General features: G+C 43.4%; 1 protein-coding gene across 3 annotated transcripts in view; it reads right to left on the reverse strand.

Moving 5' to 3' along the window:
* Positions 1-20,969, reverse strand: part of DNM3 (dynamin 3) — a 168,008-nt gene extending 147,039 nt beyond the window's left edge. For all 3 annotated transcript variants that reach the window (XM_054286143.1, XM_054286142.1, XM_054286141.1), the window contains exons 1-2: positions 20,806-20,969; positions 4,622-4,695 (exon numbers count right to left, since the gene is read on the reverse strand). In XM_054286143.1, coding sequence (XP_054142118.1) covers positions 4,622-4,695; positions 20,806-20,951 — 220 coding nt within the window. In that variant the 5' untranslated portion in view covers positions 20,952-20,969. The remainder of the gene's footprint in view (positions 1-4,621; positions 4,696-20,805) is intronic.
* Positions 20,970-21,190: the final 221 nt, after the last annotated feature.

Here is a 21,190-nt window from a genome sequence, read left to right on the forward strand (position 1 = left end):
CCAAACACCAACTTAATAAACTCACTCCATTCTGTCATCCCACCAGCAATACAAAATACTGAACATGACCTGGAGGGGTGTCCCACTCTGAACAGCTGTGCATCCATCTCACAGGAGTCCTTGCTAAATCATGTTTTCCAAGATATTTTCAAAAAAAGGAAGATAATTTCAAAACCTTTACTGTAGCCAAGGTAAGATACCACCTCACCTCAATTTACAAGCCTGCTACCTTGTAATAAAAAACATTTATTGCACTGATATGACAAGGTTCCTTCCCTTGATGAGTTTGTGTTGGCTGCTGTTCATCTCAAATACCTTTCAGATTGTTCATTAATAGCTACTTACAGATTTCTTTCTCTTAAGGGTGATCTTTGATTCTTCTGTTACTTTCCTGTATTATCTTTATGAAGATGGGCATATATAGAGCCATTTTTCAATCTTAATGAGGGGATTCCATCTTTCCTAATGTCATTGAGCACCAAGCTGGGATCAAGGAAAAAAAAGCTTCAAGGCAAACCCACCAAGTATTTGTGGGTACCATTAATTTGTCTCAACATGAGCTGAAGCTCAAATCCCATTTTCATGGTCCTGATAGAAAAGTGGCTGACCTCAGATCTCAGATCTCCCCTACAGACAACAACAACTGGGAGATTTGCAGGTGCAAGGAACATCTGCAGTCTCTCTGACCTTACACAAGCCTAAATTCAGATTTCAGAGCGGCAGCACTGTCTCTCTTCCAGGATGTCACTATTGTTTGGGGGATGAGCCTTTCCTTAGCTCAAAAAGGGGTCACCCATCATTACCATCTTTTCCTCCTGCTGGTGGCACTTTTTAGCTTTTGGGGTACACAGCTCAGTAATTTTACTGATCTCCCCAGCATCCTTGTTCATCATCTGAATGAGAGTGGGATGCAGGAATGTCTGCCTGTCCTCCCTGTAAAGTGTCTGTTCCTTTCCTGCTCTTGGCACTGTGGCATTTCCCAGTTTTAGGAAGAAGACCTCCAAATGCCTGCCATCTGATGAAGTCTCTAAGATCATTTGTGTTAGCTGAAATAACCAGCCTAAATTCTTTTTATTTTTCTTTTTCTGTTCAAGGACTGGTTTGGCCACCAGATGGCAACAGAAGATGGTTATGTGTGAGGAGTAATCTTGCAATACACGAAATTTGGATTAAAGCTCTACAACCTCAACAGAAAAGAGCATCTGCAAGACTTCAGAAAAAATCAGAATGTCTTTTGAAATGTATGATTTAATTTCCACTTGGTATTCTAATTAACAGAACTCAAATGTGGGTATTGTAAATATGATTCATTTCTCTAACAAATGTCCACCTCAGCAAAGAATTTCAAAATCTGTTAATCTGCTGAAGCAAGAAGAAAATCTGAAATTGCTCCAAAACCAGTTATCAAAATAAGGAAAATAACTCTCCTAGAGCCAGGATATTTCAGATGTAAATAAATACCAGGATTTATACAGCAGGCAATGGGTTTTTAACAAAGAGAAGACCTACTACAAAGGTTTCACATATTTTTTGTTGGCACTGCTGTTCAAAAACAATGTACTAGCTAATCTCTCAGAATCTAGTCATGATCTCACCTGCAGAGGCAGAAGAAAGCACAGCAAGAAGAACAGATTGCCTAAGGTTACACAGAATGTGTGGCAGCACAAAGAAAAAAATAAACCACAAACAAAACCCACAACAAACAAAAAACCAACAAAAACACCAACTCATCTCTCAAGATCTCAGAAATTCCAAGTCATTACCTTCTAAAGCTTACTCAGCAGCACCACTTAAAATATCTTTAATTCCAACAAAAACTATTTTATCTTACTGCTGTGTTAGATAAAAAACCACCAAGCTAAGAACTATACTCAAAGGTGAAACAAAAACTTAGAACGTTGAAGAAATAAATTTTAATGTAAAAATTAAGGAACACCAACTCAAAGGAAGAAAAACCCACCAGCTCAGAAGCACACTTGAAATTCTCATCCCAGGTCATCTGTGCACCAACACTTGCATCTTAAAGACAATTTCTCACATCAAACTCAGAGAAAAATACTCAAAACTATTAAAGACCGGCCTGTTACTTGCAATATTTAATTCAAAACTTTGTATTTGCCATTTGCCTTCAGTATTTCAGCAGAGTACAAATTTGCATGAAGGTGGAGTGCAAATGCCATAAAGCCATTTAGGAATTGTACTGGTACCACCAAAACATGGCAGTGACTAAAGGAGGCCAACAGGTCACTGAGAAATAGCTTTGTATAAACTACACAGAACTTTTAAAATGGGTCAACAAAATTTAAAAAAAAAAAAAAAAAATATATATATATATATATATATATTCCACATCTCTCATGAGCTGCATTTCTGACTATGGAATTGTTCAGTGTTACCCCTGCAGGGGTACCAGCTCTTTACCCAGACCTCTCAGATGCTGGAGGATCCCTGGGAACCCCTCCCAGCCAATTCCTGCTGCCCCCTTCCATGCCATGCCTGACCCAATAATGGATGGGCAAAGCTTTCTCTGACTTTGATTTCATCTCTTAGTGCAGTGGCTCAAATGAAGCTTTAACCTCCTTTGTCAATCAAATTCACATTCCAAAATTAATATCAGCCACTTCCAAAATGTTGCTGAAGTATCTTGTAGTCATCTGTGCATGCCTGCATAGAAAGTGCCCCCTCTCTCCCAAGGAACACTCCAAAATTAAAACCAGTTTCTTTTAAACCTCAAGAAAAAACCTAGGATTAAAAATTCGTTTTGTTTACTACAGTAACAAAAAGCTGATCCAGCCCTCTAATTATTCTGTAACATTTTGGATAATTATGGGCTTCACAGAAATCAGCCCAGCATCTGCTTCCTGTAAAAGAACACTGTGCTTCTCTAAGCAGTTTTCTTTATTTTCTTTTCTTAAAATTAGTTCACAAAGATAAAGGTGACTTAAAAGATAAAGTTACTTGGAATTTCACCATCAAAAACAACAACAGTGGAACAAAGTTTAAAGAAAGTAACAAAATAATTAAAGCTTGCATTTTAAAGGTCTTGGCATTTAATCCCTAACAAGAACTTCACAGCATTTCCCAAAGGGAGAAATAAACCTTGACATCCAGGAAACATAAAATTAGGCTGAAACTCAGCTCTCCTGAATTTTATAAAAAGGTCAACACAGAGCAGTCAGGGTAAGTTTAGGATGGGTGTCAATGAATGAGTATTTAACCATTTGAGGTCAAATATATGACAGGTCCCTTCAGTTCAGTCTTTTTGAAAGGATTCAAAAAGCTCAAAGTTTTTGTTTCTTCTGCTCTTGCATGGTGCTGGAAAAGTCAGAGGAAGACTCTCCACAGCTAAGCCTCATTCAGGCATTTCTGCATCATCTGTCAGAGGCCAAAAGCCAGAGCTGCAGAAATGGCAAGAGTTCATTCCTCCAACATATTAACATATATATATATAAATGTTATATATACATAAATATAGATATATATGCAAATGTTAATATATACCATATATAAAGCACTATAAGTCTATGACACACTTGACAATTGCAAAGTTTCTAAGCTGAGCAAGCAGAAATCCTGAATTCCCCTGTTTTTCCTTTCTCTTCCACGATGTAAACAGCATGGAAAATTTTATAGGGGCACCGAAATGATGATGGCATTTTAAAAGCAATAATTCAGAAAACACCCTGAAGCCCAAGCAGACTGCAGTCTACCTCCCTGTTGAACACTGTGAAGAGCTTCAGGAAAGAAACACACACAAAAACTTCATTACATCTCACACACAGGGACAGACTGAACTTTTACAGGCAGCTATAATTTTGGTTTTTTCCCCAGTTTCATCATGGTACATAATTCAAAGACTACTTTTTTGTTTCAGTGCTGGTTTGGATGTTATTTTGTTTCTTCTTTTACTGTTTTGAGCAGAAGTAAATAGCAAACCAGAGAATTTTGTTGCTTACATTGGTTTAGAAGTAACAACACCAGAAACTGGAATGATGGTGAACCATAACTGCTTTTAGCTATGCCAGGGAGCTGAGCTACACCCCAGCAGATCAAGTGCCCTGTGGAAGAGTACAGAGTGCTGAATTCTCATGAAAGACCTCAATATGTCCCATAGCTTAGTGGTACAACCAAAAATATTTCTAATCTTGACCAGACAAATACACAGAACCCTTGTTTTCCCCCAATCCACCTTCTGCTCTACTTAGTGCAGTGAGCCCAACCAAAAAAGACAAGTTCTGAAAACAGCCTGAGTGGAATCAAATCTGTGGGCCCTGGAGCAAGAGCTAAAGGCAGAAGTGCAGCAATTTTGGTGTGTTAACTAATACAACTGCAAAGCTCACCAAGAAATGAATAAATCAAAGCTAATTTCCAAAGCATATTGCATGTAATGATGTGGTTCAATTCACCATGTGCTCCAGGATTTAGATATTATCACTTTCCCACAATGGGAAATGGGATGAGTTGGTCCTGAACATACAATTTTGGAGCAGCAGCCCTTTGTTCCAGACAGTCTGGTGGCATCTCCCTTCACATTGCCCATGTCTTCTTAGAGAAGTTTTTCTGCTGCTGAAGTACATCAGCCCTTTGTCCAGGCATTGACCCAAAAAGAGGAAGAGATTACCTGTTTTGGCAGTGATGAGCTGCAGGACCAATGGCCGTCTTGTCACAATTCCAGAACCTCGTGGAAGAAAATCCCTAGAAACATTAAAAAAAATAGTTACTAGCCAGAAGTAATGTGCAGTTACATAAAATGTTGGACTCATTTGGAACCTCCTCTGCATGGAAATGGAAAGGTGGTGTGCATAGATTTATAGCTAATACTCCTATAAAGTGGGGCTGTTAATTTTGGTTGAAGATAATAGTCAGTCATTACATAGGAGACAAATGTGTATTAAAGCTGAATTTACCCAAATGATTCTGGCATCACTGCACATTTAATCTGAAGAGGATCTGGATGTAGGAATACACACACACACACCAGAGCTCTGGACAAACCAAACTGGCAGCACTCTGCACTACTCCTTCACACACTCAATTTCTGCCAGTTCAAATCTCCAAATAACTTTTCCACCAACACATCAGCCCAGAAGTTTCTCAGTGAAAGCAGAACACCAGAAGTCCTGTGGGACAGAGGGAAGAGTGTCCTTGGACCAGAAAGGAAGCAAGAAAACAAACCCAGCAGCTCTGCCATATCATTGTGCATCCCCATGGGCCTTTCCATGCCTCTAAAGACAGGGAGACTCCTTGTGCAACTGGAAAGAAAGAAACCCAAAGCAACATAACACATTTTTCTCAGTGTCTTCCCCAGCTGCCAAACCTATTAAACATTTAAAAACTATGAGATGAGGGTCAGTGAGAGGCTTTGAAAAGTGTTCCCTTCAAATAGCATCTTCAGAAGAACAAAATCCAGGGGTAAACAGTTTCACAATCAGTGTAAGCTCATCAGAATCTCCTCATTTTTCCTGCCTCACAAGGGATGCTGTATCCTTTCCTGCCTGCCCTAGCAGCACTGCTAGCTCACCTCTCTGGCTCAGGAGAAAAGCAGTGCAGTGAAGGCTTAGGGCAGGAGTTTTCAGTCCAAGGGCAGAGCTGATGTGGGTGACTGCTGTTCTACACCTGAGTGCCTGTACAGAGGTCAGGAATGTGCAGGGTCTTTGGGAGGGATGGGGAGAGGGAAAAGAGCCAAAGGATCAAAGCACAGCCCTGGCAGCCCTTTAGACACAGCTGCTCACACAGGTCTGCCCCAGCCTCTTGGGCAATCACCTCCTGCCTGGAACAGCCACTGAGGATCTCCACACTCACCTTGCACTGCTTAATGGAAGCCTGACTTTCACAGCTGCTTTAAAGGCTGCACTCAAACCTGGGTGGTTATAACAGGGCTTGAGGGTACATCTATGAAAAACAAACCACACAAACATCCAGGATATTATTTGTGCAAAGCAGAGGATGTCAGGTCTGAGCAGTCCCAGGCAAGGACAGGCCCAGGAACACAAAAGCACCAAAAAGTGACAAAGCTTCAGCAGAGAAGAAACACAGCAACTCTACTTGTGACAGGAGTACTGAAGGTTTCCTTCCTAACATCTAGACATAAAAAAAATAAAAATAACATAGCAAGCAGTTCTGAGGCTCTGAGGGGTAAGGCCAGCTGTCCTGTGCCCCACACCACTTTAGAACTCCCCAGCATTTTGAATGAAACAGTGTTAATTTGTAGCTAAATTGTGTTTCCCTTTCCCAGTACCTGTTAATGTGGGATTACTGTGGGATTACTCTGCAAACCAAAGCACACCATAAAAGGGAGGCTGTTCAAACACAAACTCACTCATTAACTTCCCTATCCAAACTCAGACCTGCAGGCAGAAGAACAATTAATTAGGAATTCAAGTAATCTCTAAAGCAAAAATACTGCAAAAACATCAGGTGTACTGATTTCAATCTGCTGTGATGCTTTATGACATTTGAGACAGCAACAGCAGAGAGGAATTAGCTTAAAGAGATGCCAAAAGCCTTCAGATAGGTCTCTGTCATAATTTCAGTATCTGCTAATGGAGAGAAAGCTGCCCCTCAATGAACACCTACTGCTGTTTTCTCATGGGGAAACAGAAAATAGTAATGGGAACATGGTCGTACTTCTGTGTGCACTGAAATGAATGCAGCCAGGAGGTACCAAATTAAGATTAAGATTACAGTTTCATACATTGGTTTTCAAGCATTTAATATCTTTTTTATATATATTTTCTTTTTTTCCCATCAGGAAACTAAAATGAATTGCCACTCAGGACAAAGTGGTCACCTAAACCAGCGTCCTCTACAGCACCACAAGAGAGAAGAAAATCCTTTGGGGAGTCAAAGGCTGAAAAGATTTATTGATTTTGTGCTTCAGAGTAAGCACATTCAGCAGTAAAGAACACTGCGTTAATGCAGCTCCCTGTGTACACAATGCTCACCTTTCCCCAACAGCAAAATTACAAAGAAAGGTTAAGACAACAATTCTCCTTCAGAACATGCTCTTAATATGCCCAAAAGTGATGGCATCCTCCGCCCCTGTCCAGGGAGCTGAACTGTTTTCTGTTCAAGCAAACATCAGCAGAGAGAGGTTCCTGCTTGGTGAGAGGCAGAGCTGTGTTGATCACATAACCAACACAACAGGACATAAAACTTCTGCTACAAATGCACATTTTAAAAGGGAAGAAGTCAAAGAATGAGGGTAATGGGCTTCACAGGGAGAGCTCAGGAGAAAATTCTCCCCCACCATTTAACCACTGAATGGGTGTTTTACCTCTATGAAAGAGACACTGACGTCAATATGCCCACAGGGATAGGGAATTTCTTTTAACATTTGAAATTTCAGCACCTGTGTACAGGTTCGGTACAGTTCTCTGCAGGTTCTGTACATTCTCTGTACAGCTCAAATCAGATGTTACAAATAAATACATAAACTCTACTTACAGGAAAAAAAGGCAATTTTTTAAACACGCACAGAAATGTAAGCCAAATCTGAAACACAGCTTGCATGTTTTAGGAAAAACAACCTAGTAGCACACAGCAGGAAATCAGGTTAAATGCTGCACAACTCCTGCAGAAATGCCTACTCTGACATCCACAGGACAGGAGGCAGCTCTCTAAAGGGTTTGTAAGAGGTGCTGAAGGAAACAGCTCTGGATCAGAAACGGTCCCACAACTCGTACAAGTAACAGCAGCAAGAAATGCAACAGGAATGAACAGAGCCAAGTCTCAGAGGCTCCTTCTGACCAGAAGGACAATGCCTCTCCAGGCCCTGATGGCACACCCTAACATTCTTCTAAGATTTGAGACAGCTGCTATCACACCTTTTGGTTAGCATGTACACATCTGTTCAGTGAAAGGTGGGATAAAAAATTCACATCAGAGTTGAGGCAGCTGCAGAGAAATCCATCTAGGAAAACATTCATGCCTGAGAATTGGTGCTCAAAGGCACCAACAAGGGGAGAAAAGGCTGTTGTCTGTGGTGGGGCAGTGAGCCTGAGAGCAGCTCTGTGCACAACTGCAGGGCCAGCTAGCAATGAGGAGTGCAGGAAAGAATAAACTCATTGGGAATGAAAGCCCTGCTCCTTTAAGAGACATTCATCCTGAATTAAGATTGCAGCTACCTTTCCATCCTCACCCTCAGAGCATTGTCACACAAAGCACTGAGCTGACAGCAGCTGTAGCAGCTCAGCAGTGACAGCACAGCCCATCAGCAAGGCCTGGCCAGGGCTGAACTTCTCAAATGCAGAGAGGAGGCAAACAGCCAGATCTGCCAGGAACTTCAGGAACTTGTCAATCTTAGACTGCACTCAGCTGTTAGAATATTGCTAAATATTTTCAAGAGCAGGGCTAAAAAATTTTTATCCTATAAAATTACTCATGTCTTCATATTTATTAATTTAATTTTATTTATTCTTTATTTAATTTAATATTATATATTACTGCATAACATAAGCTGTGTTGTCTTCTTTAGCACTGCATATTTTCAGTGTCAGAGATGTGGACAAGTGTATCTACTAAATTTGGTGACTATTGTTTGTTTAATGCATAAAGGAACATACAGTGGCTTGAATTTGGCTTGCTAAAAGCCAGGTCTCAAACTTATGCCACAGGATGGTGAAACAAGTTGGTCACAGCAACACTTCAGCAGTTTATAACAACAAGCCAGTTTGGGCTTTAAGGTGAAAAAGTAATTTAAATACTCATTCATTGAAGAGCCTCGTGGAAGAGATGGAAATTTCAGGAAGGGCAGAAACTGTAGGGAAATGCTGAAAAGCAAACTAGACAGGGGCTCCTCGGAGAGGTGGTCTCAGCATAATGCAGGACTGCAGCTTCCACAGGAAAACACAACTTGTTTCAAATATCAAATAAACATAACTTGTTTCAGGGGATTTCCATGGAGAGTCTCCATTTAGATCTTCAGCACACTAACAGTATTTATTATGTTTAAAAAAAAAGAAAAGATGAAATGAAACAGAAAAATCCCCAGTTTGTGTGAAAAGTGATGATGCATCACTGTTTAAAACTTATTGTAGTTTCAAAAGAATAACTTACATTTGCTTTTCTTTGCCAGTATAGGGCTGAGAAATGTTCAGTGCTTAGATCAGTTACATGGCCAGTATCACACAGGATAAACTAATTTACATCAATACCAACATAATTAATTCTTACAAAACATAGGGGGAATCCAGCAAATCAAATAACCAAGAAAAAAGTCAATGTTTACACAGTAACTGCATTAATTAAAGAGCTATGAACAATTTAATTGATAGTGATGAATTGTTTAAAAAAATCAGAATTGTCTCCAAAGAAAAAGGCTCCACATTTCTCACAAAGCACAGAAAGGTGCCAGGCTCAGGACAAAAACCAGAGTTCCTCACAAGAAGCAGAAATGACCCATCTCTTTCAGACAACACCAGCAATGGCACAAGAGCTCTGCCACTAACACAAAGTCCATCCCAAGGCCCCAGACCACCCCCAAATGCAGAAAGGCCCTGATCCAGCAGCAGCTAATAAAACAACAGTGCATTGGTAGCACTCCCTACAGGCTTTTATGCCCAAGTTTTGCCAAGGAATGCAACACAGCTTTAATTGCAATAGGAAGCAATTGCGTCCAAAGTCAAAAGTTTTCCTGGGCCTTTTTCCAGCAGTGTTTATTGTTTTACTCAACTCCAGCCTGGCACACCAGGAGCACTTGTGGCCCACATTAGCAGCTGAATGACCATGCCTTGTGCAAGAGACCACACAGTTTCACAGAACACTGACACATGTCCATACAGCATCTCCAAGCGCTGTGCAAAACACACAGAGGTACTCAAAAAGCTTTCATTTTGCTTCCATTTCTCATAGTCAGCCTCAGAGCAAAGTGCTGAAAAGCTCCACAAACAGGAAAAACCACGGTCCAGTGTAAGCCTGAGGATGGGAGGCATGAAACATTTCTAACTTCTTTCATCAGGTTTTAAAAAACCCCATAAACCCCACCCAGGGGTTTTATGGGTTTTTAAACCCCATAAACCCCACCCAGGTAACCTGCAACAGGAGAAGTCTTAATGGTAAAAATTTACATCTGCAGATGTGCTCACTCTATCTCACCTGCTCCTGTGCTCACCAGCCCCACCAGGATCCAGCAGCAGATCCTTCACTCAGTTCCCATTCATTACAAAGCAAGGTATGTCCAAGAGATGGGAAGTGTACTTTGCATTTACACAGAGGCTTTCTTAGGAATTAAGTCCATGAGATTTGTCGTCACCAGCACAAGACACATCCCCCTTCAAGTGCCAGTACAAAGTTCTCAAGAAGGCTCAAAGGCACTGCCTCAGTTGTGTTTGATGTTCTCAACCACGTGCCTTTTTAATTCAGTAACACAGAAGTGTTTCCACAGGACACTGAGATTTGGCCATGTAGGCTGTTCCTCCTCAGCTCCAAGTGCAGGGACCAGCTCTCACTGTCAGTCACCACTTGATTCCTCACCTCCTTTCATTAATTCCAGAAGAGTAAATGGGTTTTTGTTCGGCACAATGTCTGTCAGTCAGGGGTCTCCCAGAGCTTTGTTCAATGGCCTAACAGGAAGGTGTACAAGACAATTAATCTGCTTTATTGAAGACCATGATACTGATCTTAATTAGGCCTCCCAGGCATGCTAAATGCATTTTAGAGGCTGTGGATTTTTAGTGATCTCAGATGTATCAGCTCCTGAAGCCCTGTGCTGATCTTTCCAGTGTTTTTTTTGAAACCACACAGCATAGATGGCTGGTGTTTAGTTCATGTTTGGTCTCAGTTTGCAGCAGCCATTCTTTCAAGGTAAATCTTCCTTCTACTGATGGATCATTTTAATTAACCTGCTCAATCAAGCACAGTAACCACACTTTCAGCCCATGCAGTATGTGCAGGGCTTTAGGGGCAAATAAACAGAGTATCCAGATACCTTAGGGCTGTCAGCTCCTCCTCCTCCTCTCAAGCAGGGTACATAAACTTGGTTTTGAGAAGCCATTTTCCAACCCATCAATGTCCTTCACCACCACTGCTGAACTACTGGACCTCAACAGCAAAGCAGAGACACCCCAGTTATCCTATCCACCACTTTCAAGTAAGAACACAGGTTGAATTAAAGAAAAATAAAAAATAAAGTGTTGAAAATCTTACACAGCACTGCAGCTAGCAGCCTAAAAGGTCTCTTTGGGTCCCTTTTCCCTCCACTCCTTTATTGGAATTGAGACCAACTATAAAAATCCCAGAAGGCAATGTTAAACACAAAAGTCTACTCAAAAAGACCCAGCTGTGGGAATATGAGAGCGTTGATTCTAAATGTGACAAAAAAGGTATTTTTGAAAAGTCCTTGAAAAACTGGCAGGGGATTCCAGTCACACTAACTGGGGAGCTCCGTAACAAGTATGCTCAATAGGCAGCACTCAGGTGAGAAAGCAAAGCTTGAGATTCCTCTTCATACTGAAGACTGGGGAGAGAGCAGGCTCAGAAATCCCTGCCATTGTAATTCTCTTGGATCTGGAAGATGCTTCCTGTAAGTACAGCAGCATTTCTGCCCAACAAGATGACAGAAGTTATCACATCTCCCCCATTAGACATCATGGGGGAGATCCCCCATTAGACATCAGGGCTATGAGAAAATCAGTGCCAAAAATTACTCTGGTCCCAATGGTGAAGTTTTCCATTAAACAAAACTGGGATCAACAGGTTCTCCAAAGTAGGGGACATTTGAACTCAAGCCTAGGAAGGCACAGAGCAATCTAAGGCTGCATTTTGACAGCAGTGCCAGTACCCCACACAGAAAAAGGCAAGACTGTTCACTGGCTCAAGGAAAGAAAATGCACTCACAAGAAAATGTCTTTCACATGACAGAAAGTTTTTAAATCTCATCAATGCTTACAGGACTGCAGACTTGCAAAGGGCAGGGTGTGAGATGAAGAGTGCTCTGTGCTGTGCTGAGCTGTGCTGGCTGAGCAGAGGGGGAGCTGCCAATGTGCAGGCTCGTGGGCAAGGCACGGCATGCACAGTGCATCTGTCCTCCCTGGCAGGCAGCCAGCCCTCTGCTGCATCATCCTCCTTCCATGGGTGAAAATGCCCTTTTTCCTCTGGCCCTTTTAAGATTTCACAAAAGCTTCTGCTATTTCCTGCCCAACGGTGCTCTCTGTCAATTCCAAGCGGCGCTGGAAGGGGGAGAAAGGAAGCACAAAACACAAAGAAAGCCCAACAATCCCCAGAATTTTGGTGTCAAAAAGAATAAAGGGGACTTTGCAGAACAACTTATTCTCCCTAATCAGATATGTTTGCTTTTAGGAAAGGACTCATTTGCATAGGATGTTGGTGCATAAAAGCCCATCCATTCTCAGGATGAATACTAATGCAGCAAGATGCTGTATCTCAACACAAGAAACAAACAACAAAAATTCTTCACTCACTTTAAATTGTTGTCACTGCTCCAAATAGACCTTGGCTGTTTGGGGTTTTTTTCAATCACTTCCACCTGCCAAATGCAATTAACAATGTTTCTTCAGAAAGATTTGAGTAAGAAGTTTTCCTCCATAATATAATCAGAGATAAAAATATGACTGCAAGGATTAGAAAGAAAACAACATGTCCCAACAAACCAGGGATATCAGCAACACGAAGCTAATTACTACAGAAATAATTGCATTTGGCAAATAATTCACCTCTTGATACTCTGTCAGGACAAATCTTTTAGATATTGTTTTTTCTGGGTTTTTGGAATTGACAATCTGCTGCTCTTCCTCCCAAATCCCACTGTCCTGAGCTGGGATCCATCAATACAGACTTTTTAAACAGTAGCACAGTGCAGAGTCAGCTGTGACACAAAATTCAAGGACTTTTCAGAAGCATTGTGAAAATATATTTCTCTTTTGTAGCAGACAAGGTGTCAAACTGTACAATTACTGCTTTTGATACATTTTTGATATATTTTTGGGTACAGTACAAGCCATTTCAGATCATTTTGCAGAGCTGGAATGTAACTGGATTCAATTTCTGTACTCCCTCTGGAATATATACACAGTGAGAACTGCAGTACAAAGAGCATCAATTTATGGACAGGAAGACAACTACAGAAGGAAGGGGGAAAGGAGATTGTTTCCAAAACAAGTGAGCCAAGCTTCTCGAACAGCTTCTCTTCTCCAGCCATTTTATCCTTTTCTACCTGCCCATTTATCCTTCTCTGAACCTGTGGTATGTACAAATTAATATATTGTTCAGGACAATGTAAAGTCTGTTTAGTTCAACAGTGCAATTTAATATCAGCCATCATCTCCCATCTCTCTGCTGAATTATTACCCCAAGAAAGATTTATATTAGAAGCCTGACTCAAAGAGTGTTTTGTGCTGTTACTTCCCAGAACACTACCAAAGTCATTAGGCTGCAGATTGCTGAGCTTCTCAGCCTCTCTCCCAGATGTGACAGACATCGAGGATCTTCTGCCAACATTTGTTTAGCACCTGAACAAATAAACAGGTGAGCACACAAGGGCACAACACTGCCTCTGATGGATCATGCCAAAATTTCTTCAGCAGCTTCTGGCTTGGCTGATGAGCAGGGCTGGAACAGAGCCCACTTCCCCCTGACATGCAGAGAGCAGAGATGTGTCCCAGTGTTTCTCCTCCTGGCCATGCAGAGCCCTGTGTGCTGTCTGCAGGTGAGTTACACACAGGCAGCTCCAGAGCATCCTCCAGAGCTGGGCACCACTGAGTGCATGTGCACAGGGTAAACCAGGGAGCAGGTGCCCAGGTTTCTCTGGCTTTGGTGATCTCATCTGTGAGGGCTGAAATCTGTATTACAGCACAGAGTGCATCTCCTGCACACCTGAACAAAGAAATCAGGCACTGAATTAAAAGCCTAACTTGCACGCACAAATGATAAAAGCTGACATTATCAGCAGCCACTTGGGTTGAAAACCTCTCTTATCTCCAGCTACAGTCTCCTTTACACCCCAGAGGCTATCACAGCCAACAGTGCTTGGCAGCACATCAAAGCCCAGCACCCAGTTAAACGGGATTTTGCTCCTCTCTAGTTCAATAATGCTGCCTTGTTCATCTCCATGCAACTTGCTAAAGAAAAGGATGCAAGGTCACAGTTAAATAATGCTCATTTCCTGTTCTCAGCACATTTACACTGCAGGTTTACACTGCACACACACAGCATTAAAGGGATTCTCAGTAGCCTGCTACATATGAGCACAGCAAATGGGGAATTCACAGATTTCTGTATTTACTGGAAGGCTTTATTACATTTAACCCCTCCTCTAAAACAGTGAGAAAACCAAACCAGAAAAAGCAAAAAGTCTCTCCCCTCAAGCCTGCAATCTAGGCACTGTTGAGAAACCCATAAATACTTGGAGGAGCATCATCAATTTGCTCAGTGATCAACTGAGGGAAGGCAAACCACAAACACGATCTCTCTCTCAATGACTAAGCTATTGCTGGTGCCTTTTTGGGATGAGCAAACACTGGCACATCTCAGCTGTGCAAAGCAGAATCCAAAGCTCACTTTTGGTTCCACACAGAAATCCAAACCAGCCATCACTCAAACAAGAGAAATGCATAACAACAATCACAGTTATCCCACACTGATTTTAAGATTATATGCTACCATCTTCCTTTAGAAGCAAGGCAAAAATAAAGGAATAAAAATCTATATTTTACATCCAGGTAAGGCATGCGTGGATACACATACAGGTAATATTTAAAAAGCTGCTTGAGGTCACACAGCAAAGAGTGGCAGAGAGCAGCGTGCACACCTCCATGTCTGTGCTGCAATCCACAGCAGCATCACTCCCAGTGTTTACTGGTGAATGTCCAAACAATCCCATTGCTAACATCTGTTTATCTAAACTGGAAATTCTTGTCTGCTATTTCATCTACACAGGAAAGTGACAGAAGCTTGGAACATCAGCAGCAATGCCCATCAAGAAACAGCAAGACAACAAAGGTGTGGGTTATTTGTTGATTTCAACACTACAAGATCCCAAGTGTGGGCTCCTTCCTGAAGGCAGTGAGTAACAGGATTTAGAATATTATACGAGAGTCTAGAGAGTCAGACAATCTGTGAAACTTTCACAAGTGCCTCTGTATTAAAAATTAGGGAAGTCTGGATCAAGTGAAGTAGATTCCTCTGTGTGGAGCAGCTCTCTGGCCACAGAGAGCAAGAACAAACTTTCCCAGACATTTTCCTGGGAAAGGCAGTGAGAAGCTCAGAGAAAAGAAAGAGAAACAATTCTCATCTCCACTTGCTGCACCTGTTGTTGTGCACACGTGGAATGTGTTATGGAGATTTGTTCACCAAAGGGTGATTTCTTAATTGGACACTGGATGGTGTTTGGATGGATTGATCAATTAGGTCAGAGCTGTATCAGACTGTAAGGGTTAGTGGCTTCTTAATAAGTATACTATAATATATGATACAGAGAATAAAGCAACTGATCAGCCTTCAGCAATCATGGAGTCAATGCTAATTATTACCTGGCTGGGAGCCTGCAGTGACACCTATGGTGTGAAAAAAAGAAAAAGCCCAACCCACACACCTCTCCTGAGATGTCTGCTCTCCTCTAAAAACCATCACAGGAGTGCAGCCACCTCCAGTACCTTGACGGATTGAACTCCCACTAACAACTGCCACTGAATCTGCAGCACTGATTCCTCACAAGGCACTTGAGACCAGACTGGGGTTTTTGAACATTGCTTTTCGCAGGGTTTTGAAGTTTTTCTGAAGTCTAGAGCACAGACTTCAAATACTACACTTGTGTTCACTAAATGCTACAATAGCCTGGTTGTACACAGCATGCTGAAGTTATAGTAAGATATTCTCTCAGGTGCACTTTACAAAAGTGAAGCGTTATTTATTGATTTAGCATCTCTGAACTGCCTGATATGCTGAACTTCAATGCCACAGTAAAGGGCAGAGCTCCCTACACTATGCCTGCCTCATGACAGAGTACAGCTTTTCTTAACTGGCAAAATTTACATGCCAAAAAATAAGAGACAAATCCTCAAAGTAATTTTAGAGGAAAAAAATTACATGTGGGGTGGTGCTGAAAAAACAGCATATTTTTTGCATGTCTGTTTTTTAATACACATTTCCTTTACTTTCTATATATCAATTCTCAAGACTTGAAGGAAAAAAAGAAGAACTTTAAGTCGACCATGGAGTTACATTTAAGGCATCTGTATCCCATCTAAAGAGCCAGTTTGTTTTTCAATGTATAAATGCAAGAAGAAACCCAAATGAACTGTCTCATTTGCTGCTGTTTCTAATAAATTAAATACCCAGAACATCCCTGCTTTCATTGCACCACACCATTTTGATAACTAGGCTAATATACTCAATAGTGTACTCCAAGCTGTACTATGTCTTAATTAGTCAGGAAAAGGAGTGGCTGACTCTCATTTCCAGAAGATCCTTAAGATTAAAAAAGAGTACACAGCACCACATCTCAGTTTGTATTCAGCTTGACTGCTTAGCTTTTTCCTGCCTGCTTCACAAAAGAGGAGATTTTCTGTCAAAAAGTTTTTCTGTCAATGCCTAGTAACTAAAAGAATAAAATACCTGCACCAATCTTAATACATCTCCCCCAGGAAGCATCAATCTAAATATGTGTCTACATTCTTCAGAGAAATTTTCTGCTCTAGCAGCCAGAGTTAAAGTCCCTTCTCTTCTCCTAATGACTCAACACAGTCTTTTCACAACCTCCATCTCAAGCAGAACAGAATGAGCTGAGCACACGAGGAACAGTAATTTCAAAAAGAAATAATCACTACATATGTCATAATAAATAGCTCTACTTACATGCAGTGGCCTTAAGATTGTCAAAAGCATCTCAGATCAAAAAGCTGTAAAGCTGAATTACACAATCAGACCTGGGGCTCTTAAAACGAAAGTGCCTGTTTGATGGTGACTGACAGGCTTACAATCAAGGGTTCACATCTCTTATAAAACAATTATTTGGCCTCATGCAGTTTGGATTATATTAGGCAGGAAGGGAAGTGAAGAGCCTTCAAGCTGGAAACCTAATTATTAATTCCTTGCTATTTTTAAGGGTAAAACAAGGTTCTGATTTCTGAAGAAGGAGGCTCTGACAAGGCAGCTTGCTGTTTGTGCCTTCAGTTATCTGAAAAACCCATTTGGCTACAGATGAAATAATAGAAAGTGCTTTCTCTCCAAACACAGTTTACAGGGATTGCTTCCTGCCAGTAGTTTTCTTTTAAATAACCTAATTATTATCAAAAGCCTGTTTGAAAAGCACAAACAGCATCCAGGCTCCTGGCCCTGCACTGCTCAGGAGCACAGCACTGAGAGGCTGAGTACCTTTTCCCACTGGCAATTCTCTGGCATTCGTTGTTTCACTCTCCTTTGTGCTTTTGAATCACCCTCCAACCATCCCCTTCCACAAGGCTGCATTAGATCCTTTGCTTCAATGCTGCCTCAACATTTCCTGGGCACATTTACTCCTGTTACAAAGAGAAGCAGAAGGAGGTGGGAAGAACATTTGCTCTTCAGACAACTTCATTTCCTCAAACACACACCATGAGCTCCAGTTATGAACACATGAAGGGCTTACCCATAAATGGAAATGACTGCTGTCCTCAGGTGCTCTCCAGAATCTCTGCATCTAAATGTAGCCAGAATCCTGGGAGAAAAACCTTCACACACAGTCCCTGCCTACCACAGGAAACTGTCTCCCTACACACAGAGGAGCAGTACTCAAAGAGGAAACTCTCCACATTCCTCAGGGGATGCTAATCCAAACAACAATGCACACTTGGGGAGATCTGACACATTGATTCCAGCTTGGCTACAAGGAGACAAGTAGTTCTGGGTGTCCCACAATTCCTGCAGAATCCATCCTCACTCGACACCACCATCTATGCAGAACACATGTGAGCTGATCCCAGCACATTCCCTGCCTGCTGCTGGTCATTAAGGATCCTGTGTGCACCTGAGCAGGCCCTGAGGCAGCGATGGATGTGTGTCATTCATTCTGCAGCACCCAGCCCACACCCCTGTGCCACACCAGATTCCTCACAACCCTTCTGGAAAAGTGCTGGCAGTGCATAAACGAGGCAGAGGATAACCCTGCACAGCCCAAGGAGCCTTAAAGAAGCTCTAACTCATGATACCACCTGCAAGTCAGAAAATAGTTTCTACTGTCCAAGTGCAAAAAAAAAAAGTCATCTTTGCACAACCAGGGGTTTTGTGGAATCTGAAACCCCCACAGTGCTGTAGGGCTACAGAGAGCAGGGAATAACAACCTGATCCTAGAGTTTAAACTGCCTTGCCAACCTCACCACAGCTCCACTGACAATACAACCACCTAGCAACACCCATGGAGGATATTGTGCCTTCCTCACACCAATTACAGCTACTCCTGAAGAAAAGAGCTCTTCAATATCTCTCTGAAGGCTGAGTTCAAAATCTACTCATGATAATGATTCATGTGGTAAAAAAAAAAGAAAAAAGAAAAAAACAACAAATAAAACCCCACAACCACAAAACAACCCAAATCAAAAAAAAAAACTAAACAAAAGGCATGAGAACCTAATGGTCAAACTTCAGAGCAAGTTTGCAAGGATTGTTTTATTTTCATGTCAATTTCAAAGCTGTGTTACCATTAGTTAAAGTTGGCTCTGTGGTTGCCACAGGTCATGCAATATAACAGTAACAAAGAGAAATGAGGGCAGCATGGCTCTACAGGGAGATTTTCTGCCTCTACAAGCCATATTAAGACAGATGTGGATGAAACAAACTTGTGTGCAGAGAGCAGCTGCATTATCCCATAAAAACAGGAATATCCTATGGCTTACTAAAAAGAGACACAGGCCATTTGTCTGCTGATCTAACAAGCAAAATCCTCTTCTGAGCTCATGGATATTTATTAATCTGGTTCTGAGGGTTCAAAACCAAGTTTTCACAGCTTAGCCAGGGCACATCTGCTGACCACACGTACTTAGCCTGAAGGAAAGGCACAAGCAAAATATCCTCACTCAAGTCCTGTGGAATAGGTTTAAAACAATGCAGTTTAATGTCATTTTTGCAACAGGCTCTAAGGTGCAAGTAGGGAGGTACTACAGATCAGTTCATGCTGAATCTCAAGAAGTTACTGCATAAAACAATGATGTGGAACTCTGAAACCAGGCTGAAAGAATCCCAATTCCAAATCCCATGTGACAGAGACATTCAGGTGTTTCATAGCAGCCTGTAATCTCTTCTCTGAAGAGACTGAAGTGTCTGCAGGCTGCACAGTGAATAACTACACGAGTAAAAAAGTTCCTGCCCTTAGCTCTCCTTCCTAAGTCCTGCTAGAAGTGCCCACAGCTCACTCGTGCAGCTGATTGCAGCCTCCTGGCCAAACAGACCAGAGCAGCACAAACTGCTCCTTTTCACCTTTTGCTCCACCGGGCACATACAGGCGGCTCAAAAGAACAGCTCCACCTGCGGATCAGATGGAGCACATCCCTCGGGCAGCCCAGCAGCGACGAGCATCTGGGAGCAGCATGATCTTCCATCGGCACAGCTGGATCCAGAGACCGACATCAGCCCACCTCACTCAGCCACCAAAATAGCCTCATTGACCATTGAAAAATGAAGGTGCTTTTTCCCCTCAGCACATGTGCTTCGCACAGCTTTGTGGGCACATAGCTCAAAAGGTTACCAAAATACTTTTTAAGGACTTGTTTGAAGAAAACAGTAATAATTTGATAGGCAATTGTGCTTTCTGTGGATCTCATTTATGTTTTCCGGACTCGAGAGACTTGCCAGTACTGTCAACACCAATAGCTAACTACAGTCTTCAAGGAGAACGAAGAGGAAGAACTGACATTTAACACAGTTCTGAAGGAGAGATGAAGAACCACTATACAGTATTTTTATATCGCGTATCAAGAGCTATTGCAGCCTGGCACACGGCCAGGTTGTGGAGTATCACAGCATTTAATATTACCTTCGGTGAAGATCTCCACGCATCGAAGTCCCCCAATCACCGACACACAACAGCATTTCGACCCCATAATCCGGGCTAGGATCGCAGCTCGGCTGCGGGAGCACCACCTCCCTGCAGGAGCCCGCAGCTATTTGAGGCGAACGCAGCAGGAACTTCATCAAGCAGCACGTGAAGCCCATGTTTACCTCGGGATGGCTCCAGAGGCACAGCCTGGCCGTCAGAAAGCACCGCCTGAATCGCCAGGCTCCCCCTTTTCCCGTCAGTGATTTGGTAGAAACGATGCGCATGTTGCACTTGACGATCTTGGAGGGCTCTTCCAACCTTAATGACGGCGCGATTCGGATACCCACAGGCGCGTCGGGACGGGGCGAATTTATACGCGGTGGGATGGGAGGAATGAGGCGCCCAGAGGCAGCATCGCCCCGAAATTAGGATTTGGGGCTTTAAACACCTCGTTCCTCTCAGGCAGCGGTCACCCCCACACACACACACGCACACACGGAGCGGGCACACGAACGCGCTCGCAGCGGAGCCGCGGCGGCTTCCCCGCATCGCGCACATCGCATCACGGGCTCTGCCGGGCCAGGGCCCGCCTCGCCACCCCCGAGGCACCGCGGGGGGAGGGACACCGAGCATCCTCGGTGGGGACCGAGCACCCACGGTGGGCTCGGAGCCGCGAACTGTCCCCCAAACGCCTCCTGCTCCATCCCCGCCCGACATCGCCCCCCCCGCCCTGGCCGCTCTGAGGGGGGCGCGCGCCGCGGCCGTTGGGAGCAGCGCGCGCCGCGGGCCGTGCGGGGGGAGCGGGGGGAGAGCGCGGGGGTGTCGTGCCCGCCGCCCCTCACCTGGAGACGCAGTTCTCCAGCACGGAGCTCTTGCCGGCGCTCTGCCCGCCCACCACCGCGATCTGCGGCAGGTCGAGCAGGCAGTTCTGGCCCAGCGCCGCGAAGGCATCCTGCAGCCGGTTAACGAGCGGGATGAGCCCCTCCATCCCGCCGCCGCCACCGCCTCCTCCACCGCCCGCCGCCGCTGACAGGTAACGGCCGGCGCACTGCGCATGCGCCACTCCCTCCGCGGGCTCGGGGGCGGGGCCTCCGCGGGGCGGCCACGCCCCCTCCGGTGCGGGTCCCGGTGCCGGTCCCGCGATTGTCCCGGGATTGTCCCCGATTGTCCCACGATTGTCCCGCGATTCTCCCAAAATCTGCTTCCCCCCCGTTGTGCCAAAGGCCC

This window comes from Melozone crissalis, unplaced genomic scaffold (assembly GCF_028551555.1).
Source record: "Melozone crissalis strain CALT ecotype California unplaced genomic scaffold, PUWL_Pcris_2 ptg000045l_1, whole genome shotgun sequence".
Lineage (NCBI taxonomy): Eukaryota > Metazoa > Chordata > Aves > Passeriformes > Passerellidae > Melozone > Melozone crissalis.